This window comes from Sinohyriopsis cumingii, chromosome 13 (genome assembly GCF_028554795.1).
Source record: "Sinohyriopsis cumingii isolate HCF-2022 chromosome 13, ASM2855479v2, whole genome shotgun sequence".
NCBI lineage: Eukaryota > Metazoa > Mollusca > Bivalvia > Unionida > Unionidae > Sinohyriopsis > Sinohyriopsis cumingii.
Genome location: NC_142973.1, coordinates 73,825,980 through 73,851,632, shown reverse-complemented (window position 1 = coordinate 73,851,632; position 25,653 = coordinate 73,825,980). Strand labels below are relative to the sequence as shown.

The 25,653-nt window shown below is 35.5% G+C and overlaps 1 protein-coding gene across 1 annotated transcript in view; it reads left to right on the top strand.

Moving 5' to 3' along the window:
• LOC149785832 (gamma-soluble NSF attachment protein-like) overlaps nucleotides 1–25,653 on the top strand; it is a 49,632-nt gene that overhangs the window by 11,146 nt on the left and 12,833 nt on the right. The window contains exons 3-9 of the mRNA XM_089979785.1: nucleotides 3,623–3,707; nucleotides 5,378–5,395; nucleotides 6,244–6,384; nucleotides 7,757–7,823; nucleotides 13,732–13,802; nucleotides 17,626–17,784; nucleotides 22,426–22,555. Coding sequence (XP_089835911.1) covers nucleotides 3,623–3,707; nucleotides 5,378–5,395; nucleotides 6,244–6,384; nucleotides 7,757–7,823; nucleotides 13,732–13,802; nucleotides 17,626–17,784; nucleotides 22,426–22,555 — 671 coding nt within the window. The remainder of the gene's footprint in view (nucleotides 1–3,622; nucleotides 3,708–5,377; nucleotides 5,396–6,243; nucleotides 6,385–7,756; nucleotides 7,824–13,731; nucleotides 13,803–17,625; nucleotides 17,785–22,425; nucleotides 22,556–25,653) is intronic.

The following is a 25,653-nucleotide window of genomic DNA, read 5'->3' as shown; positions in this document are numbered from 1 at the left end:
AATACTTGCCGTTTGTGCTACACTTGACAAATATCAATTCACCTTTTTGAAAAAATCAGTAATTTTTTTTTTTTTTTTTGTTCATTACTCCTTGGTTTCTCTCCTGCCAAGCAAAATCCCTCAGATTTCTCAACTGCATGAGCTTTACGTAATCAACATTTTGGGTCTCCCGCCACCTTATGGCAATATCAAAATATTTTATTGCTTCCTGTGCAGAGGGGGGAGGTGGTGCAACATCTGCGTCTGCATCACTTTCAACACTTGTGGTACTCCAGTTAGAATCGTCTTCTGCTGAAAATTTGTTCGTTATAGAATTAATTATTGTTTCATCTGACATGTATTCGGCTGTGGGGCAATCATTGTCAGCACAAATCCACTCCTCCATATCATCAGGAGAAACGCCCGTCTCAGGACCATGAGTCTGTACGAATTTCTCCCCAACAGCCTTGGCATTAATGACATCAGTTTCACTGAAACCTTTGAAATCACTATCATCGTCGCTGTCTCTGTTACTGTTTTGCTTTACGTCAAAGGCAGCTCCAAGACCCTTAATCCAGCACCCCAGGTCTCCTGTAATCGATTTTTTAATGCAACAAACACTTCCCCAAGTTGTTGATCAAAACAAAGCCGGCATGTAATTAGAAGTACTCACTGGTTTCGATGTGACGGTCGATTGACTCTTTTCGTGTCTTCAGTGAACAGAATATGTTGTGATTATAATGTTTACACTGAAACGGAATTAAAGGATTATAATGTGACTTTCACACAGGAAGACTTTTAACTGGTGTTTGTTTCATTCTCTGTTGCCACCTGTTAGCATTTACCAGAAGTTTTCATTGATCACTATTTCACCAGACTGTTTATTTACAGTATAATGACAACTATTTATCATAAAAACTTACATAATATATGATATCTTTAAACAGAGGTCTCACTAGGATTTTAAAACTGGGTCTTTCTGCCTCTGAATTCAATCACTAAATATCGGTACATTTTCTCACCCGGCCGCCAGTCAAATCCTTTGAACTAGCTGCCTAGCTATTGCATTATGTTCTTTTTTATGTACTCTTATAAAATGGCAACATGTATGTACATCAAAGAGTCTTTCAGTCACTGAATTCTGTCATTGTAAATATCAGCACAGTTAACTGATCAACACATTTTCCCACAAAGCAGGTGGCTGAAACAGGACCGGCAAACCTTTGAATTTTCCCGCACACCTATTACATGCATACGGAGGACTCCCGCCTCAGTGATTTTCTGCATACCAGATAAAAAAATTGGCATCCAAATACGCGTAATTAAGCGTTTTTGAGATCTCAGAAATTAATTCTTATTTAGAACTTGAAAATTTCAAAATATGGATTATATTTTTAAGGGCATTAATCACCATTTTTGATGATAAAATGAGCAATGTATCAAGGTTTAATTTATCAATTCTTATCGTAATTTTTTCATGTTCAGCATACAGATACATTCTCTCTGGAAAAAAATTGGCAGCCAAGACGGACACCACGTTATAAGCGGGATCGCGAGTTATCCGGGCGTGAGTTATCGAGGGAGCGGTGTACTGACAGACTTATCCTCTGTTCTTATGCCATTCTCATCCTTCATAAGATATCAAAAGCACTTCCAAACAGACTACCTTTTAGTTGTTGGTGATTTGTTTTCAGCCTTTTTAGCTGTCAGTGATTTGTATTAAAACTTTTAGCTGTCATTGATTTGTATTCAGCCTTTTAGCTGTTGGTGATTTGTATTCAACCTTTTAGCTGTCAGTGATTTGTATTCAACCTTTTAATTGTCAGCGATTTGTATTCAAACTTTCAGGTCATTTCAGACAGCTGCATTTGCAGGACTGATATTGATCACCTCGCCCTTTGTGTTGCAGTGAATAAATGCTTTTCAAATGCCTTAATATGAATTTCATGTCTTCACTTAAATTAGGAAGATAATATGGTGCTGTCTTCAAAATTAGGACTAGTACCATTCCCTCTTGCAAAGAAAATCTTATCTAGAATAAATCTGAGTGTGGGAGCGGAGATTACTAACAACCAAATTGTTCACATTATACTAATCACAGATGCAAAACAACTGCTGTGGCCAGAGACACTTGTTTCTGCCAGCTAGAAACAAAATTGTTGACCACACCCACTTATCATCTACAAATTAACAAGTTGACTAAAACTCTTGCAGTTTGGAATCTGGCATCTTGCTGTTTCTATGCTACATCTTTTTAATCCCATTCGATTATTACATATATCAGCATAAAAGGAGACATTACAAACCTGTTCCTCACATATGATTTAAACGCTTTACAGATCATTAAATAGCCACTTCTCCATTAAGTTTCTCTTTTGCTTTGTATTTTAATGGACTTAGTTTGCCAAAACTTATGGTTTGTCACACTAAATATACCATAGTTCCTGACTGGTGGTTATTGTTTTGCTCTGGACTTGAACAAACAAATAACAACCAATCAGAATTAAATATGATATATTCCTTTGCATGACACACCAGAAGTGCAGCCTGCAAATGCATGTGGGCAAGATGTGAATCAACTGAGAAACTTCACTTAATTTGGTTATTAAATATCAGTAAATGATTTAAATTATATATGGGGAACAAATCTAGGATATCTTCTTTTCGCTGATATGTGTTATCAGTAGATGAACATGCTGATGGGATAAAATACATAATCAGCATGAAATCAATGGGGCTGGAGACATGGGCACACATTTCAAACCATGCAAGTTAATCACCTTGAATTTATTTTTAGTTTTTCTTTTCTAGTGACAGAAATGAGTACATGTTCCTACAATTGGTATTTCAAATTAAAGAATGGAAAGGCAAAACAAATAATAAATACTAATGACTTCATGACTGTTGAAGATTAACTTGTATAGGGTAAGAATTGTTTTTTTCACTGCTTGTATCAGTATGGTATCAATATGGAAAACATTCTGATATACTGATTAATCATTTCACCCCAGTAATGCAAAATTCTTTATTTTATGAATTTAATCCTGGATTTTGTGATACTGATCTATTTCAAGCTCAGAATTTCAGACCAGAGCCTAAGAATCATTCACCTTTGAACAAATCTATTTTGATACAGCTGAGTTATTAGATCTTGAATCATGTATAAAATTTAGTAAACTACCTTCAGAATTGTAAAACTGGTGAATTTCCTAAATTTAATGAGGTTTTGTCATGTGACTTTCATGCCTTTGTCTCTTTTTTTTGGTGAATGGGTAGGCAAAGTGTCAACTTAATATTTAGAGAGAAAGAGTAGATGCCACCCCAGGATCACTAGATATGTTTTATGTAATCATTCAGTGTACAATTTAACTCTTTAATTGGGGAAAATGTTTGAACTTCTTGTTAATGAAGACTTTTTTACATATACACTACTATGAGTTAATGTAAAATCTAATTGAAGTTCACTCAGATTCAGAATAAAGTTGGCCTTTTTTACTGCTAAAAAGAAAAAAGTAATGTTATCAAACAGCAATAGGAATGTTATCAAACAGCAATAGGAATGTTATCAAACATCAATAGGAAGCTCAGTCTACATTATGCAGGAAGCAATTGTTGACTTGTTCAATTATTTTTTTTTTTGCAGCAACAAGCTTCAGAAATGGCAAAGCATTGTCAGAAGCACGAGATGCTTATGTAAAAGCAGCAGAACTGCAACAGCGAATGAATGAGTATCCTTTTTTGCAAAAAGAGTGTAGCCACATACTTATAAGTGTAGAGTGTAACCACATAATTTTAAGTGTAGATGTAACCACATACTTATAAGTGTGGAGTGTAACCACATACTTATAAGTGTGGAGTGTAACCACATACTTATAAGTGTAGAGCGTAACCACATACTTATAAGTCAACTCCAGCTGCGAACTGCAGAGACCCAGATGTGCCATCTCATAATGTGTAGGTAGATCATAGGTCTATGCAGTTTGTTAAGAGTAATCATTAGAACAACAACAACCTATACCTTGTTATACATAATGCAATGGCAACTAAGGATCTGTGTTGCTTGCAGTTGTAATCAACTTATTAGTGAGCATAGACAGTATATGGGATTCTGTGCATGTTAGAGCTTTTACTTCTGGCTGATATCAGATTTATTCAATCTTACCTAAATTGGGATATGACTGAAAAGCAGACGACAGCCTTATTAAGACTGATTTATAGGAGTGATTACAATCTTTACATGGCATATAAGGGTCTGTTCTAGGATGCAGTATTGCAGGATTCACAAGAGATTACATGAGTAATTACATTCTTTACCCGGCTTATCGGGGTTATGTTCTAGGATGCACTGTTGCAGAATTCACAGGGATTTTAGGAGTATTCTTTACAGGGGCCATGGGTGGCCAAGTGGTCTAAGCACTTGCCTGTACAGATCACTGACATCATACCTCTATCTGCATCAGTTTGATTCTCAGATGCAGCCAACGTGGTTACATGAGAAAGCTTCACAGGGTTTTCCTGTGTTCTTCCTCCACCAGATATACTGGTCACCATATATAGACCATCATGTGATGAAAAATGACATTAAACCATAACAACCAACTTTCTTTACACAGTGTATTAGGCTCTGTTCTAGGATGCAGTATTACATAATTCACAGCAATTTCAGGAGTAATTACATTCTATAAACATTGTATTTGAGTCTATTCTAGGTTGTACCATCATAAGATTCACAGCAATTTCTGTGTGCAAACACATGCATCATGTTTCAGGCCTGCCTTATTTACTGCATTAAATCTCCCTGATATTAAAAAATATGCTCTAACCAACACACACACACAAACACACCTACCTTGTTAAAATGGAATCTGAGAAGAACAATTTCCCCACAAAATAAAAAATTCAAGTATATATGTTCTATTCTTTAATGTGAAGTATATGAATTGTGTTGTATTACATAGTATGCAAAAAAAAAGGATATGCCAAAACTGCTCATAGTGTATTGGGTTTTTTTTCTTCAGACAAATTGCATGTCTAATGAATGTTAAATTTATCACACTTACATCACTCAGTACTTTTGGCATACATTGCTAAATGTTTTGTCACAGTATGAAATGGATGCAGTTATGATCCTTACAAATGTTAACCTTAAGTCCTAATTGTACATGTAAAATGTTGTTGGTTAATGCATTAAAATTAGGAACTTTTTAAGCAGAGTACTTTATTTATTAACTTCAGAATTAGAGAAACTATTAGGAAATTATTTTCTATGTTGTATTCATCAAAATGGTCTAAGTTATCATTATTTGCATTGCACATATAGATTTCAGGTCAAAGGAAGAAAAGAAAATTACATTTGCATTTGTTTATCACTGCGAATTTCTCCTTAACACAAATCCAGTCCCTTCCATGCAGCTAAGTAAGTATGAAATATGTCTTGTACTTTTTTTATTTTTTAGTGGCATGAGGTGCAAGAAAATGATCCAGTTCAGATTTCAGCAACAACGTACTTTCGTCTCGTCTGTCAGTGGATTAAAGATGTGATGAATGCTATGCTCACAATTTTTGAGAAAATAAATCATATTCTTATTAATTTCATGCAGGTATATCTCGATGAAGGGTCATTCAAGTTTGCTGGGACAGCTAGTAAGCGGCTACCCCATGCTGACACACAATGGTGTCGACGAATTCCAACTTTTCGATAGGGAATGGACTCTGACCCTACACCCCAACATAAATGTCCAAATATCAAAAATGGGGTGACAAGGGCCAGAGGAAATGCAGACTAGACTATAATGTGATAGGATACCAATTTGAACTCTTATTGTTATTTTAATACTTTATGATAGAGTTTATATATGGAAATTTATTTCTTTACCTGGTTTTAGGATCATTTAGAGGATAGTGTGAACCTAGTCCTCTGAGACCCCAATAGGATGTCAAAAAACATTAATTTATTAATGGCAACGTTGCATTTTTGGAACACCCTGTTCAGAGAAACTTGGCTAGTTGATAATGTATGAAGTGTTCTATGAGAGTGTTGATATTAAGCTCAGAAAATACTTGCTAATTTTTGTTGAATCACAGAAAATATGTAAAAACTGCATCCAAATGATATTTTGCCCCTGACTGGTTTTTGCAGAAAATAGCACAGGAGTTCAAGGGGACATCGTGCATTTAAATAAGACTTGTGGGTAGCGGGTGTAATTAGTTGGTAAAAAGTGCTTCCTTTTCCCAAATTTCTGATTGCATTATGTTGTTTCCCAGGTCTTATGAGCAAGCTGGCTTTCTGAGCAAGGAAAACAATGAGATTGAGAAAGCAGTAAATTTCATGGAACATGCCACTCAGATGTTCCAGGAACATGGGACACCAGACACAGCAGCTCTTTGTATGGACAAAGCTGCCAAGTAAGTATAGACTCAAAATCTGCCCTTTTGGACCATTTTTTGTACTTAGCACAAATACATGTCAAAAGTGAATTGATGATTGCTAATGTATGTCTTTAAAATAGCATGACAGTTAATTGTACCAACGATTAATACAAGATGTTAATATGTCAAATCAGTTGCCTCAAGAAATATTCTGACTGCAACTGAAGACCATTCTTAGGTCAAGTTCAAAACTAGTATAATGTAATGTAATGTTATTGTTGTATTGTAGAACATTACATATCCAACAAGAGACTAGATGGATATCCTCACTATCTTAATTCCCCCATCATACTGTTACACTTGCTAATTGACCACTCTGGTGGCTTAGTGGTTAGAGCATCTGCCTTGGATGCAGGAGGTTGTGAGTTCGATCCCTGGTCAAGTCATACCAAAGACTTAAAAAATGGTACTAACAGCTGCCTCGCTTGGCGCTCAGCATTAAGTGGTTAGTGTTAGGGCTGGTCGGCCTGGTGTCAGGATAATGTGACTGGGTGGGACATCATGCTGCATGTCTGTGGCATGATGCCCCAGTGCTAAACATAACTATCAACTGCCACATTGCAGACATTGTAGCAATATGACTGAAAAATTGTTAAAGCTACGTTAAAAATCTGAATCATGCATGCACACACACACACTTGGTAATTGCCAGCCACCAGTCTAAACTTTTGGATAAAATGGCCATTTTTTACAATGCCCTCATTATGATAGCATTTGATTCTGCCAGGCATTACTCCTCTGTCATGTAACAAGTTCAAAAAAATTGGCGTGGTAAATATGCATTACGTTTGATTTTCCATAATAATGACTGGAGACTTTGAACTCACAGACATCACCATGAGTCTCTTACAGTTTGCAGTTTGATAGTAAGAGAGAACCCATTATAGAGATTTAAATAGGGCTCTGCTCAATGAATTTGGTAGAACTGAACACTTAAAGGGAATTATTGGTTTTAACCAAATCTTGATATGTTGCTATTGATGAGACATTGAGTTTGATTTCCATACATCTGTGTCACATTTAGTGGAATAACTGCCCCAGCACTACCTCCACGAGACCATTGTAGGGAATAAAACATCCTTTTGCACATGGATACTATATGGGCAAGTAGAGTAAATATCTTAACGAAATGCCATTCAATTCGGAGACAGTAGGACAACAGATTGATAGATGGACCAATCAAGAGTATCTTAATATTACTGATACTTTAAAGAAATGTGTGGAATTAACAGTATGAACTAAAAGTTATATTACCATAATCATTTATAATCAAGCATTCATTTTCTTTCTACTTAAACTGCTTCTCAAATTCTGGGCCCTTATCACCTTTGTTGTATTGTTTTTCCAGGATGGTAGAAATATCACACCCATCTAAGGCTGCAGAGTTATACAAAAGAGCTAGTGAGATTGCAGAGGTATGTTAATGCAGTTATTATGGTTTGTTTGTTTGTTCATTTATTCATCTCATGTACATGTATATAGTAATGAATAATGGAAATAGAGTGCAATTATGTGTCTAGAAATTAAATGTATAAGTTGCTATTTTACCTCAAGCAGTGACCTTGAACAATAATCACTTGTAACTTTTAATATAAAATTATGTAAATAAAGCATTGTGATAAATTATATAGTAAGCGGTTTAACAAGAGTGCCATGAATGATGTTAATTATATGCCTCGCTATGCATAATCATCTCTGTTGGCAGTAGTAGGCAAGGTGAATTTGGGAGATTAGTGATCATGGTATTTGACCTTTGATTAAGGTATGCAGTCTTGAATTAAACCTAATGTGAAGAAACTTATTTTCAGATTAGTCTTGATCTTGATCTTTCACCTGTAGATGCTAAAGTTTATGATTTCTTTCTTACCCTAAGTACAATCCATACACAAAGTTTGGCAAAGGAAAATACTTAAGAGCAAAAGTTATTGTTCAATTTTCGTTCAAATAACAATGATCTAGACCTTTAACATAAAATCAGAAGGCCTTTTCCTAAGTACAAGCTCTCAACAAACATTGGTCAAGGTGCTGAGTCAGAAAGTAAAGTAATAATGCAAAACCATTTTTTTTTTCTATCATAATGACTTTGACCTTGGACCTTTTGGCAATAATTTTATGGCCTCTTTATTTGGCAAATTGTAAGCCATTCACACACTGTTGAAGGGATATGGTCAGGAATGGGAAATGTTCGTGCAGAAACTATTTTTCTTATTTCAGCCACTACACCCTAATCACAAAAATAGGTCACTATGACCCATATTTCATGCTTCACTGAGTAGTTCAAATTTTGTGTTGGAATCATCAGACTAGATGGTCATATGTGATTTTAGTGAAACACATTTACAACAAAAGAAGGTCTTGGTGATATACATTTAACATTTGTCTGGCTTACATTTTTGCAATAGCTCATGACCAGATGAGTTTTTTGCACCTGAATAGATCTTTTAATTTCTAGATTCGTAAGACTGGGTGAGGAGATGCATCTTAATGAGCACTATACACTTATTGCTTAAATAGGTTACTCTGACCTGTATTTCATGCTTCACTGAGTTTGGTTAAATTTTAAGTTTATTTCTCATAATCTGTTGATGCTAAAATCATTAAATTTGTTGCAAGGCTGCAACACAACGAGTTCTATAACCCCCATCCACCCCATTCTGCATCACAAATTAGGTCAGTGTAACCAATATTTCATGCTTCACTGATTTCTTTTCAATCTCAAGCACAGTTCATGTAAGAATCATCAGATTAGATGATTGTAGGAATCTCTTTAAGTACCATGCCCATACAACAAAAGAAAGTAAGTGTGACTTACATTACACATCAGTGTCTTATATTACTTTTTTGCATTAGCTGATAACCACATAGGTTTTTTTAAAATCCTGTGTAATGCTGTTGTTCATGGCATCATGAAAGTTGATGAGATGATGCACTGCCATCTTAAAAATAGGTCACTGGCCTATGTTGCATGCTTCACTGATTTTGGTAAAATGTGTTTTTACTGTTTATGCTTGAATCATTAAATTGGATGATTATTTACATCTCTCTTAGTACCACACACAAAGAGAAAAGGACCCTGTAACCTACATTTCACATTTTGTGGCTTAGGTTATGTTTTGTTTGGTCAGCTCATGACATTGTAGGCTTTTTTGCATGCTTTATACAAATTAGTATAATTAAAATTATCAAACTTTTTGAGAGATGCACTCGCATCTCCTTCATTTCAGTTGTTGATCATTATGGTCCATACTTTGTACTTCACTAACTTGGGTTGAATTCTGTGTTGGATGTTTATTTCTTATGCTTGTGAACTTTTTTTAAAAAGCAGACAGACATGAGAATAAAAGAACACCATCCATTTCCTCTCAGCTTCATGTGCTGAGTTTACACCACAAGTTGTTGCTATGGGTTTAATTATTTTTCAAAGCATAAGATAGGCTATACGTGGCAGCCAGTATAATTGGTGGAGGAAGAAACCAGGGAAATCGCAGAAAGAGCCACTGAAGATACAGTTGCTGTCAGAATTTGTTGATGGCCAGCCATCTTGCTAGTCCAAGATAAGCAAATAATGACCACTGCCATTTTGACAGCTACTATTATCTTCTGCTGAACATGCCGCATGGCAAACTGACCAGCTGGAATAAACTATGCCTCTTCATAGTGAACTGGCTTTATTCAGAGGTGTCTGTCTGAGCCAAACCAGCATTTTAATAAACCACTATCACATTGCCATATAGAATGCTATACCCATGGATCCAAGGTGGACAGTCATGTCATGTAAATAACTTTGCTTCGTGTATCAGGGAACAATGAATCAGTAAAATGCTCTTCCATTTGGCCTCAACCTAAGCCTTTTGGGCCTTCAAAAAACTTTACCCTATTGATCAGGTCGACTTCCTTGACACTATTGATCAAGTCAACTTCCTTGACACTGTTGATCAAGTCGACTTCCTTTACACTATTGATCAAGTCGACTTCCTTGACACTGTCAGTGGCATACCTGGACAACATCCTTCAAAATATTTTGGTAAGTTCAGTTTGGTTCAAGATATTAACAACTTTCTTGCCTTCATTCTAAGTCTGTGGTGGAAAATAATCATGGAGAAGTCTGACCTTATCCCCTCTCAACATTTTATCCCTCTCAGTATGGAGGTTTTCGCACACCTCAATATCGATGTCTCTCTCCAGATTGCATTGAAAATATTAATGTGCCACAGAGGATTTCAAACAGTGCATTTATCTAGGTGAGGGAGTTTTCTTCAACTCTTCCTATTCAGTGTTGCAGCAGATTTATTACCCATTGGCTGCATTTACATGCACCTGTTACAGATGGCCCTACTAGCCCAATGTTAACTAATCACAGGCCATTATGATCTAGACCCACATCAGAAACTTCTTTGTCCATTTGCAAGACAGGAAATGGATCACAGCAGTTATGCCCCTCTAAAGCCTGTGGCAGGAAATAGCTATTTTGTAGAGATGCCAATTTAAAATATTGTTCATGATATCAGCTTCCTGGAAATGAAAACTTTTCTTAATGTCTCCAGCACTTGGGTAGAATGCATACATGGACATACGGTCCTGATGCTATCGAACAATTTGGTAGTGGGTCACATACATCCTCAAACAGGAAGGGACAAAATTACTGGATCATTACATAATGGTATGGGATTAGCTTCGGTGGTACACCCAATACCTGATAAATATTCAGGTCCCTCATATTCCAGGACAGCATAACATTTCACCTGACATGTCTTCTTCATATAGAGTGCTGTCTCCATCCTTCTAAATTCATTTGTGCCCTATGGGGCTACCCAATAATAAATTTTTTAATAATGAGGTGGAATAACAAATTGCCCACCTTCATCGTCCCTTTTTCAGATCTAGAATTATGAGCTATTGATTCATTGTCAGTCAGCATGGAATGTGGGTCTACACATTCCCTCCATCAGTCCTAATACCAAAAGTAGTTCAGAAAGTGAGGCACATGAACTTCCAGATAGTTTTGATTGCCTCTTGATAATGTAACAAATCCAGAATCAAGGTTCTGATTGCCCTGGTGACAGACATACCAAGAAATGTCTTAACAACACCCACCTTGCTCAAGTGGCTCTGCTCACCACTGTTCAATCCCTATCCAGAGAAACTCCCACTACATGCGTATCTCTTGTCAGAGATGCCTTCTGCAAAAATGAGTTTGGAACTTCATTTGTGGAGGCGATCACAACAGCTAAAAGGCCTTCCACTTGGAAAGCATATGACTGGAAATAACAGGTTTTCAAGGCTCTAGTGTCACATCCATGATATCACACCACTATCTGCCCCTGTTCTTTAGCTGGCCAACTTCCTTTTCTTTCTCTCTGAAAATGAGAAGTTAGCTTCGATCACCATAAAAGGATACCAGTTCATGAACTTGGAATATTCCAACATCATGGACCAGATGATATTGGACATAAAAAGGACCTTTCAGTTTATCCAAACCAAGCTCATTCATCCTATTCTCAAAATGGAATCTCTCATCTGTGTTGACATGGATTTACTTATCCAAGCTCAGGCCCCTGTCAGCCACATCCATCAGTCAACTGTTCAAGCCCCTGTCAGGCACATCCATCAGTCAACTATTCAAGCCCCTGTCAGGCACATCCATCAGTCAGCTATTCAAGCCCCTGTCAGCCACATCCATCAGTCAACTAATCAAGCCCCTGTCAGCTACATCCATCAGTCAGCTATTCAAGCCCCTGTCAACCACATCCATCAGTCAACTATTCAAGCCCCTGTCAGCCACATCCATCAGTCAACTATTCAAGCCCCTGTCAGCTACATCCATCAGTCAGCTATTCAAGCCCCTGTCAACCACATCCATCAGTCAACTATTCAAGCCCCTGTCAGCCACATCCATCAGTCAACTATAATATAAGACTTGCTTTCTGATGACACTATCCTCAGCATGCAGAGTCAGTGAGCTACATGACCTCTCATTAGCCCCAAAACTGCATACAGTTCTGTCCCAATCAGTTGTCCTAATGACACAACCTGGTTTTATTGTGAAAATAGGTTGCCATCAATAGGCAATCAACAAATATCTATTTGTCCCCTATTAGAACATATGCAACGACCAGCCCAGGCTATTCCTGCCTCGGGTCCAGAAAACAATACATAACACCACAAGAGCTAACTGCATCAATAAAGGGAGTTATAGAACCAGCATACAATGACCTCTGTTAGAAACAGGTAAGCCTTATGAAAATCTCAGTTCACGAAATAAGTGCAATTTCCTCGAGCCATAGAACATAATCTGTCTATTGGAAACATAGTGGAGTTAGTTGGATGTCATGCCCAGCCACTTTCACCAGCTTCAAACTGTGACACATGGTCTCTCAGAGGAGAGAACTTGACCTCATTGAGTCAGTGGTAACTAAACCACTCCACATTTATGATAGCACAACCACAGAACCAGATGATATTGGTCACTTTTGCTGGATTTGCCTGCAGAAAATTTCAGGGTGAGACGATAATCGAGTACAGAATCCCACAGTGATCTTCCTCACATGTGTATTAACTAAGGTCTCCCACTGTGCTAAACTAGCATTAGGAGAGTTCACCCTTTTAATGGTACAGTCGTGCTCCTTTTGAGTGACACAGGTAGAGGTAGGATGCTCAGCATTTGCTCCTCCTTTTACATATTCTAATGTAATGTGATCAGATAATGTTTATGATGGAGACGGCAATTTTTTTAATTAAATTATATTTCTCTGATAATACTTATAATATTGCAAATAATTCCTCCCACTCTTCCCTACAATGCAGCATCTGTTAAAATTGCATTTAAGTGGAAAAACGTTTTTAAACTGGATATACTGGTAGAACCTAGTGAGTAGAAAGGGGAGTTAACTTATAAAACTCGTTTCCTTTATATAGACACACACACACATACACAGGGAAGCAACTCTTATGGGTTAACTCCTCTTTCTCTTGACAGAAAGATGTATTTCAGTCTTACTGAGAGGGCAGGATTTGGAGGTAGCAAGGAAATTTATCATAATGTCATATGATCAGCTAAGTACTGTCAGAAAACATAATGTACAAGAAAAATTGTTTTCGCTGATGAGAGGACCATGCATCAGATTAAGCTTGTCCCACAATAAGCCTCACTATATTTACAAGGTGGAGTTCCCTGGGCTTATTATTGAAGTAATACTGTAAGAAAGGGCAATGTAAGATTTAATTAATGAAAGTCATACACATTGAATTAGAGGTCAAATTGACTATAAAGACACTTTTTAATGATATAAAGTGCATTGCAGAACATTTGTCTTTCTGTTTCAGTTGGAAGACAAACCCAGGCAGTGTGCAGAATTTATAGGCAAAGCTGGAAGGCTTTTGATTAGGTTGAAAAGGTATGGTTCAGTGATAAAATTAATTGTATGGAACCAATTGTTTCACAGTTTTTGTGAAAGTTTATTTCTTTCTTTTATAAAAAAGTTATGGGTTTTAAATGCAACAAAAAATGTTTGGTGTAGTGGTCACATACAATCTTTGAAGTTGGCACATTCAGAAGATACATTACTTGTTTATTATGATGCTATCATGGGAGGCATAGAGTATACCCCCTTATAGTGAGAAACTTTATAATGAAGGACAGGATACACATTCACTATTCCCTCATTATAACATTCTCCATGGGAGCCATAGAGTAGACCACCTTATGATGAAATACATGATACATATATGGAACTCATTTTAATGCTCTACATGGGAGACATAGATAATGAGACCACTTTATAATAAAGTACATAATAACATATTTAGTACTAATTATAATGCTGTCCATGGAACCCATCGAGTATACACCTTAAAGTGTGACCACCTTACACAATGCATATGATTTCACTGCTACACAATGAAATGGGATCCATGACTATAACACATGGTGTTATAGGTGGCGCTCTGCAGTTTCATATTTTGAATAGGGTTAGGATTTTAAAGAAAAAGAATTTCCCCAGCTTTCCTCACTGGTTATACTGGCTATTTACAAAAGACCTTGTATATCTTAGGTATAATTCAAAGAACCATTAATTCTGCCACTTTATTTTTAAATGTTATTTTTTACTTGAATTTTTTTATTTCCAATCCAAACAGTTAATTAAACATAGTGAAGCCTGCAATATTTTATGAGAGCTAATGCCTGTGATGTCACTTATATTCCATGTTGCATTTTTGGGGAGTTATTACTCTGTTGAAATGAATTACTTCAATTAACCATAGTTAGAATATCACTCTGATACATATTTTACTTTAGCAGAAGAGGATAAGTTTTTTTTAAACTGGTATGAACCACTTTATTTATTTGGCATATATAATCCATCATTTTTGGCTCACTTTGCTATAAGGCCAAGTGAGCTTAAGGTACAGCCTTGTGTCTGTCATCTGCCCATTTGCAATTCCTTTTTATCTCAGCAGGCCATATTTCTGATCTGACTTTGATCAAACTTAGAGGTGATGGTAGTTTGTGGGCATAACACCATTTTTCAACACATAATAGTTTATACATGGTAGCCAGTATATCTGGTGGAGGAAGAACCCAGTAAAACCCCAGGAAGAACCACCTACTCATGGGAAGCTACTGGCAAGCTTTGTCACTTAACCATACTGGCCAAGCTTGACACTCGAACACATACAGAGGTAAGATATCAGTGACTGGTAAAGATGAGCACTTCAGAACACACATCCACCTGGAGACCATCAAACTTGGAATGTGGACTGTGATCATCAAGGTCTCGGTCAAGTAAGGAGCAAGATCCATGAATGGATAAATTAATATGTTGATTATAGAGAATTGCTATTATGGATAAATTAATATGTTGATTATCGAGAATTGCTATTATGGATAAATTAATGTTGATTATAGAGAAATGCTATTATGGATAAATTAATATGTTGATTATAGAGAACTGCAATTCTGCATTCAACCCACTGTGTTTAGGGGAGGCTGATCTTTTAACAGGTTTTGATCAAGATCCCAAACGAGTCTTATTATGAGCAAGATGTATACCATTTCTAGTAAAAGATTTGCCAAGATTTCTTTTTTTAAGCTGTAAACAATATGATAAGAGAGAGACAGAGGCTGATATTATGTAATAATTTTCTAACCCATCCTGCAGGTTAAATTTTTGGACAATGTTTTACATTGTTTTATCCCTGAGTTCATGTTTTTGGACACAATCTAGAGAAATCTGGTGTCCATTTTCAAACAAAAGTCTTAATGTATCAGCAGGTAATCACATGGGCACAATTAATTGCATTGTTATCAATAAATATATACTTTCAACAATATAAATAAATAATATATATAGGTCAGCAACATTATGAGCTCATTTGATGTTTATTAAAGAAGTTCACTGGTTGTGAATAAATAATTAATTATCTCAGAAAATAATTGTGCTTACTTTGCATGAACTTGTCCATAATTAAAATACCATTTAATCCTTTTTGTCGCTGATCATGTTAGATTCACCACATTTTTTTATGACTGCTAGTTTGTACAGGCTGCCATGGGACACTGCTGCTGTCTGAAAGTGAGGGGATAAAATTTGTGAATGCATAGTGATGTCAGGAAAATTTATTCCAGGTGTTATCACATTGAACAATTTTGTCTTCCGCAACTTAAAAACGTAGTTTTCAGTCCTAGAATTCATGAAACTGCTGTTGATCGGGTTTGACAGTCTAGGTTTTGATTAAGACAACTAATGATAATATTTGTATCATTAAGACAACTAATGTTAATATCTGTTTCACAATTAGCATCCATAATACCCTATTTTATCTCATTAAACAATAATTGGAAAAGTCAGCATGGATTAGTATATTTAAAGAAATCTTAAAACAAACAAAAAAATTCCTTATTGGCAGTATTATGTACATGGTTTAAGGGTAGTTATTGCCCTGTTGCTAATTAAGCATTTTTTTCTGTTAGATAAACAATAAACTTTAAAAAAAAATAAGAATGAGTTTTTAAAAAAAGCTTTTTTAGTTGATATATATTGTGAAGATGACATATTAATCAAAATCAATAATAATTATATATTTCTAGCTGCTTGTGGCATTGGTCCTTCCAAAGTTTGAATCTTTATAAGATCTGCTCTATGGAACCTTCCATTTTGGGTCTTGCTCTTATAAAGGGATGCACTATGGAATCTTCCATTTGGGTCCAGCTCATACAAAGGGCTGCAATATGGAATCTTCCATTTTGGGTGTGGCTGTTATAAAGGGCTTCACTATGGAATCTTCCATTTTGGATCTGAGCTCTTCCATATTTGGCACCAACTATTAACCAGCATTATTTTCATTATTCTCTCTTTTTTCAGAAATTTCTATTCTTAAACTAGTACAAGTCTCATTTATCGGTAAATAATGCATATATGCATGTTGCTTTGTTAAGAAATTTTGCATCATTGCATAATTTCTAAACCCAGAAATGCAATACATCAGACATTAGCATTTTCAAAGCATAAATCTACAGACAAATCCCAAAATTTTCCAATGCCTGATATACTGTTTTAACAAATTTAATCACTTCTAAAAAAAATGTATCACTTTTGATGATTGTGGCAATCATTGATGCCAATATCTACATGGTATCGCTAACACTAATATCTACATACCAGACTCGTTGTTAGCCTTGATGATTATAGCAATTGCTAACACCAATATCTACATGGTAGACACATATTGTTAGCTTTTGATGATATAGCAATTGCTAACACCAATATCTACATGGTTAGCCTTTGAGGATTATGGCAATTGCTAACATGAATATCTACATAGTAGACTCATATTGTTAGCCTTTGATAATTATAGCAATTGTGAACACCAATATCTACATACTAGACTCATTGTTAGCCTTTGATGATTATGGCAGTCGCTAACACCAATATCTACATGGTAGATTCATATTGTTAGCCTTTGATGATTATAGCAATTGCTAACACTAAGCTGTACATGGTAGACTCATTGTTAGCCTTTGGTGATTGTAGCAGTCGCTAACACTAATATCTTCATAGTAGATTCATTGTTAGCCTTCGACATGGCCAATAAATCAAGGGTGAATGGTAGACTCTGATTTACAGTTCTATTCATTTAGAAAACCAGAATTAAAAGGGCTGTGATTAACCTAATGAATTACAGATTTACAGATAAATTTTCTCTATATCAACTTAACAGGTATGATGAAGCCATTTCAACATTGAAAAAAGAAATTGACTTCCTGAAAGCGGCCGAAAACTATGACCAGATCAAAAAGGTTGTTATAGGTTTGATTCTCCTGCTTCTTCATAATGGAGACTATGTGGCTGCAGAACAGTTCTTTAACAGTGCTATATCGTGAGTAAATCTGTAACTACCATATATACACACACATAAGTTGAGTCCTACTGCAAACAACATAGACCCTGATCTGCTGTTGCATAATGTGCTGGCAGATCTGGATCTGTGTTGTTTGTTTTTTACTGATTACTCTTAACAAACTGCACAGACCCATCTGCCATCACAAAATGCACTGGTAGATCTGTGTCTTTGCTGTTTGAAGGTAGACTTGACTTAGAAGTGATTATGTACCATATATGAATGATTTTTTGTAGATACAATTGAAAATATTGTTCCCATGCCCATACCTTTAAAAGACATAGGAAACTTGTAATGCTTTCTGTCAATAGAAATGTTTATTTGGCCATGTGCAGTTTGGCATAACTCCTACACAGCATTGAAAATAACAGCATATCTGATAGTTCAGGACAGATCGTTTTGTGATCAGTTTGGAAACTTTTTGCATAAGCATGCCTGGTGTTTTCCATTTAGTTCCAAGACTGGTCAGAAAGAAGGTAAAATCTTAGTTGGAAATCTTTAATTCCATCAGCTATGGCAATGTTACCTGCCTAAGTTAATTTTAATCTCATCATCAGTAAGCTTTTATCATTAAAAGCTGTGAAATTTCCATGGAAACACAATTTTCCACGTTTTGTTTTATTCTCACATTTTCATGCAAAATCGATAATCTGCTTAAATTCAATTTTTGTTTTGAGTATATTTGTGTTTTTTTTTCTTGTTTATTTATTCTTTGGTTTTAGTAACTATTTCCCTGCAGTATCACTTCATGTGAGTAAATAACAGAGATGGCCTTGAGGTGTGTCGTCATCAAACAGGATAACATAAACAGTTCAGAACTCAGTGCTAGTTTTTTCAGAGGTTTTGGTAATGGGAGGCACAGGGATGTACATACTGTTTATTGTGCCATCTACCATGAAAAGCCATGAAGCCATGACCTTGTGCAAAACATCAAGATGTTGTCAAAACCAGAAAGTCAAAAGTGCGCTACCGCATTTCTTATTTTATAAAAGTGCTGTTAGGTACTACTTTAAGAAAGAACCACTCCTTGATCCTTTTGATTCAGCCCCTTGGTAAGGAAGTTGAAGCTGTTCTATAGAGCATCTCAAGATACAAGCTAGAGAAAAGAAATGAATACAGTAAAGCTGTTTTATAAAGTGTACAAAGAAAACAAGCAAGTTAAAAGATACTCTGTTGAAGAAAAATGAATATGGCAAAGGTGTTCTTTAAAGTGTATCAAGAAAAATGCAAGAGAAAAGATACTCCAGATGAAGAAAAATGAATATGACAAAACTGTTATGTAAAGCATAACAAGAACACAAACAAGAGAAAAGATGCTCCAAATGAAGAAAGATTTTATATGAATATTTATCAAGAAAAAAGCCTTAAAAGTTTGCATGGTTTCTGCTGTAAAACTAGATTTGTCATCCAGGGAAAATGACAAAGAAGAACTACAAACCAAGTTCCAAAAATGTAAATGGATAAAGTGTTAGTGATTTAGAAGAAGAAAAACAATTACACTTGTAAATAATGATTCTTAGAGATTCTGCTTGTGAAGTTGTAAATGGATAACTGTTTGTGATTGGAAAAAACAGTAAATAGAATTAGACTCAGTGACATGATGTACTTGTGCATATTTGAATACAGGTTTTGACAGGATAGTATTTGAAACAAATAATAAAAGAGGTATTAAGTTCCTAAGAAGTTTTCATTGTTCTCATTCATTTTTGCATAAAATATTCCTACTATTTATGACAAAATAATTCTACCAAGAGGTGGTTTTTATGGGCTAAAAATGCCTGAAGATCAATGCCCCCCCCCCCCCCCCCCCAAGTTGTAGGGCATTGACCCCTAAACCACCACCGACAGAGGACCCAACAGCATCCCTTTATCATTTCTCATTTTGGGGCCCTAACCACTCAGTCTTGAACGTTGACATAAGAGTTGCAAATAGCTGAATAGCTTACATTATGTCATAGCTCCTTAAGTCACAAAATGAAACTTATAAATCAACTCAGGCTCATAACTTCCACTTTGAATGTCATTGTTGCAGCCTCTCAGTACTTTGGAAATAGTATGCCTACATTGAGACATAGCATTGAAAGGCATTTGCATTGAAATGCAGCATGCTTCCATTGAGAAATAGCATTGAAAGGCATTTGCATTGAAATGCAGCATGCTTATGTTGAGATATGGTATTGAAAGGCATTTGCATTGAAATGCAGCTTGCTTATATTGAGATATGGTTGAGATATGGTATTGAAAGGCATTTGCATTTAGATGCAGTATGCATACATTGAGATATGGTGTAGAAAGACATTTGCATTGAAATACGGCATGCTTATGTTGAAATATGGCATTGAGGTGCAGTATGCTTAAATCAAGATGAAGGCATTTGCATTGAGATGTAAAATACCTAAATTGAGACAGAGGCATTGAAAGGCATGTGCATCGAGATGTAGTCTGTTTACAATGCAATAAATGCATTTGCATTGAGATGTAAAATGATTACATTGAGATAGAGGCATGGAAAGGCATTTGCATTTAGATGCACAGTATGCTTACATTGAGACAGAGGCAATGAAAGGCATTTGCTTTGTGATGTAAAATACTTACATTGAGATAGAGGCAATAAAAGGCCTTTGCATTGAGATGCACAATGCTTACATTGAGACAGGCAATGAAAGGCATTTGTTTTGTGATGTAAAATACTTACATTGAGATAGAGGCATTGAAAGGCATTTGCATTGAGATGTACTATGCTTACATTGAGACAGGCAATGAAAGGCATTTGTTTTGTGATGTAAAATACTTACATTGAGATAGAGGCATTGAAAGACATTTGCATTGAGATGTAAAATGCTTCATTGAGATAGAGGCATTGAAAGGCATTTGTTTTGTGATGTAAAATACTTACATTGAGATAGAGGCATTGAAAGGCATTTGCATTGAGATGTAAAATGCTTCATTGAGATAGAGGCATTGAAAGGCATCTGCACTGAGATGCAGTATGCTTAGATAAAGGCATTTGCACTGAGATGCAGTATGCTTAGATAAAGGCATTTGCATTGAGATGCATTAGCTGCATCCAGATGCACTTTTGCATGAGAAAGGGTATCAGCATGATTCAAATGAAAACCTTTAAAGTGTTAGAAAAATCTATAACAAGTAATAAAAACTCTTTTGCATATATTTTAGGGTTTACTAATAACAGAAATCCTATTGGATACATGTTTATTGCATTTCTCTGTGTGTATGACTGTTTTCCAGTATAGAATAAGGATGTGGAATGTCAAAGTCTTTCATCATGTGACTGCAAGATTTCATCCCATGACCTTCCACTGCAATGACAGTACACACACAATCTGGCAAAAACTCCCAGATTTCCATTATCACTTGCTTGTTGGTTTTGATATGTTGATGGATGTCATATACTCCAGAGTGATTAATGTCGTTATTGTCTGTGCAGTATGTGCAAAAATTTAAATGCTCCCCCATGCTGCTGCACTTCACAAAGTCATACTTCATCCAGGAGTTCCGAAATTATGTTTTTACTGGGTTTCTCTCATTTTGCAGATGGCTCATCTTTTCCTAAATCATAGATAAATTTCACGTTTCAAAATTTTATTTAAAAAAATTAACCACACTTGTACACTATTCTGACTACTAAAGTTATCATACTTTGCATGTTATATATGGAGTAAAATCAAACTTAAGTGAAATGTTGCTACTGATCACAAACTTGCCTGTAATAAGGATACTGAAACATTATCATTCAAGGCAGTAATGTGCAATAGCTGTTGTTTTTAATACACATCTGTATGGTTGTACCTAACTGAAACGAATTGGGTCATTTCACTTAGTGTACTTTACCTATGCAAATTAGCCTACTGGGTTCTCCCACACTAGTGTTCCAAGGACTTGACATGGCATCATCCTAGCTATTCTCAGTTAAGTAATATTTGAAAGGGTATATGCTCATCTATGACTGCCATAACCTTTAATTGACTCCATTATAATCGGCTGGTTAAACAGTCCCAAGGATAGATTTTCATGGGGTCTAAGCAGGACTGTTTACTTTTATACAAACTAGATGCTTCAGACATATATAGCAGTGGTCAAAAATTTTTTTTCATAGAGTACTGAAAATTGTGTTTTTGAAACACAATTATGAGGATTTGGGAGTAAAAATCTTGATTTTTGTTTGACACGTTGTGTTATGGCAGGTAAGCATTATTTAAGTTTTCATCATAAATCTGTTTGCACTTTATCTTAAGGTGAGGAATTTTTGGGTGGGAGTTTTGCTAATTTTAAGTTGAATTTTTCATTCAGAATGTGAGAAATATCCGTTATGCATCAGTGTTGGACAGGAAATTTCACCTTAAGGATCAGAGTTTTGCTTCATTCATTTGGGGAAGTCCACTGTGTGATGCAAAATTAGACTTGCAGGTTGAATTTTCCTATGCTTCACTAATGTGTATAAAGGATTCTGTTAATCTTCGCAGAGTGTACCCAATGACAAAACTTTGTATTATCTTGCAAAAGCATCATTACAGCCCATTTATTATGACTATTTGGGTTGATTTTTTTCATCCCAGACCTAAGCAAAGAATTGATTAATTGTAGCCATTCTATTATCAGATACACCAGTTTTCCAGAGAGTGAGGAAGCTGCAGCTATGGAGACTCTGCTCTCAGCATATGATGAGGGAGATGAGGATGAGGCACGGCGTATCCTGGCATTGCCTCAGATTAAATACATGGACAATGTTGTGAGTATACATAAAGGGCAAAAATAATCAAAGATATACTATGCAAACTGTCTATAAAGGACACTCCAGTTGCTAGAATAAGTTTTTTTAGTCAGGTGTCCTTAATATAGAGGCTAAAAATGATCAAAAATAGAAGCAACTGAAATTAATATCCCCATGAGCATATCATCTTTATAGAATTGTTTCATATAAAAAATATAGATTTTGATTTTATTTATCCTGATCACTGGTTTTTCACTGAACTAAACCACTCCCTTGATAAGTCGTGCCCTGACAACTTTCAAACCCTTTTATAATGCTGAGTCAGGTGTGAATCCCACTTTTGTAACCAGAAAATACACCCCAAAAAAAACTGATCCTGTTTGTTGAACTTGAAGAGAATCAAGATCAACATTGGTAACAGGAGATTTTATATATCGTTTGTTTTATTGTCAAAAACTGTAGGACCTGGAATTTTTTATCAACATTATAAAATATCATCTTTTAATAAGAAGTCATTTAATGTTACATTTTCTTTCCAAACTACATTCTTAGTACACCGTAATTAACAATATTCAAGGAAATTTCAATCAGTGAAAATGTCACTTACACCTAGTGAAGGCAGTACTTAAATAAATACCAATTAAATAAAAAATTTATCAAGTAAAGTTTGTGTTCTAACTCTATCTTTTATTCCTTTTAAGTGTAATCATCATAAATGCAATGTATCCTCTTGTAATTAAACGTAAAATTTGTCAATCTACCATAATAGCTACGTCTGCAATCATTTCTCTGAGAACCTAATTAAGTGCCGACTGTTTTGTGATAAATGACTAGCTTAAGAATTTGTTGTATTGTTGCACTGAATTAAAAGCTGGCCTGATTTGTATTATCACAATAATTAGTCTTTTGAATAAAATAATGGAGGTGGAACAAAAATAAAGTCATGCAAATCCTTAATGCTTAAGATCTGGTGACCCTGATTGTATGTCGGGTGAATTCATTCAGCTGATCAATCAAATACTGTTATAAATGTTATTGTGTACATGATCTAATTGAACTACCTTAAATTAACCTACTCAGTCATTGTGATCAAAGATAGCAAAGCAACCAAGCCAAATTAATACTTTGTAAAATTTAGTTTTGTTTCACAGATACAGACCATTGTGGGGAGAACAAGTTTCAGATAATTCCACAACTGGCACTTTAAGATATCCTCAAGGATGATAAAAAGTTACACTATTATGTGGAATGAAATCATGGCACTTAATTTTACTAATTGAACAATACGAGTTTTGACATAGACAGTTGTGTCATGTAAAAAATGTCGCATGTTTCCAAAAAAGGAAATCTTGTTTGGTGGTGTATTAACAGTTACTCTGGTTCCCTGCAATGTAGACTCCCTGTTTCGCACAATACTGTTATATACCAATCCAAGAATCAGATTGATTGACAAAACAAAAACTGATATAATACACTAATGTTTTCGCGTACACATTGGTTATTGAAACCCATTGGAATAATGTTAACGATCTTTCAGATTTTGGACATTTTGAAAATACTTCATCAGAAAAAGTGCTTCATTGAAAATTATTCCCAACACAATTATAAATTGAGGATTAAGTCATTGAATAGCCCAGTTTCCTCCCTGCAGCACCCCCCCCCCAATTTTCTGGATATCTTGAGGAATTTTTTTGATGTCCCTTGGTAACTCACACCCTTGCTTATTGTGTGGTCTATCTTTTTGGACCCCATTGTGCGTGAGTTGTCAAGGGAAAGGTGTATATGTATGACACCAAGATGAGATTTATATGTAACTCTGACTACTAGGTTGTAATTATTTTGTACATGTTGAATAATTATTTTGAAAGGTGTACAAATAATTGTTGATAATAACATTTTTTTTATTTTCTGAGGTACCAAGAATTTGCAGATTATTATAGGAATTGTCATTTTTACAAATTCAGTTTGAGTGTATGACAAATTTAAATCATTGCAATAATTCAGTAGTTATCAGAAGTTGTATTTGGTCATGTTTTTCATTCCCCCAGAGTCTATTTCTAGTTACGTAGCCCACCATGTCAGTGATAATGTTCATGTAGTGTAGCTTTTGTCCATATTTTAATATTTTACTCCATCTTTTGCCGTTTGGCCACATATTGCGTTTAGTTCAATTCAGGAAATGTGGTGGGAAATCTGTAATCAGAAGCGTTTTTATGCATATATCTTTTAGTTCCATAGTTCCAAAGCTTTTTTGTAACATCTGGGTATTTCTGTTGGGTCCAAAGCAAGGATTTTGTTGCACCAGAGTATTTCTTTGTGTCCACAGCAGGCTTTTGTTAATAAGAGTATTTCTTTTTGCAAAAACCTGTACTTAACAAGTGAAATCATACTTCGCTTTGTTGTTTCCATAAATGTCTTAAAATTTGGTACACACTTTATTAATAATTTGCATAGCAAATTCCAATTTTATAAGTTCAGACTGTAGCTAACTCGTTACTTTCCTTGGGTTTTGGGAACTTTTTTGGATGTTTTCATCCTTTAAAACTTAAATCTCAAGGTTTCCGTAGAAGAAAATTTATTTTTAGTTCTTATAGTCACAAGGCTATGTGAGCATATAGTTCAGCACTGAGCATATAGTTCAGTACTGAGCACTGAGTATATAGTTGAGCACTGAGTATATAGTTCAGCACTGAGCATATAGTTCAGCACTGAGCATATAGTTCAGCACTGAGCATATAGTTTAGCACTGAGCATATAGTTCAGCACTGCATCTGTTGTGCATCATCTGTATATCAACTGTTGCTTATCAGCATTTTGGAAGCCATATTTCTGATATGAATTTGATAAAAGTTGGAATATTGGTTTTAAAATGGGAACAATTTCATAACCTTTTGATAATGCATGTTAAACAGATGAGCTTGCATTTGATTGGCAGAGGTTGTTACAACTCTGGGGCTGTGTTTCTGAACTACTTTTGATCAGCATTGGAATTTAGGCTTATTATCAAGATTTCTAAGGACTGTTATCTTGAGCGAGATCAGTGCATATCATTGAGGTGATCTTGTATCTGAACAGCTGCATCTGATTGAGCTTCCTACAGCTCAGAGACTGTATTT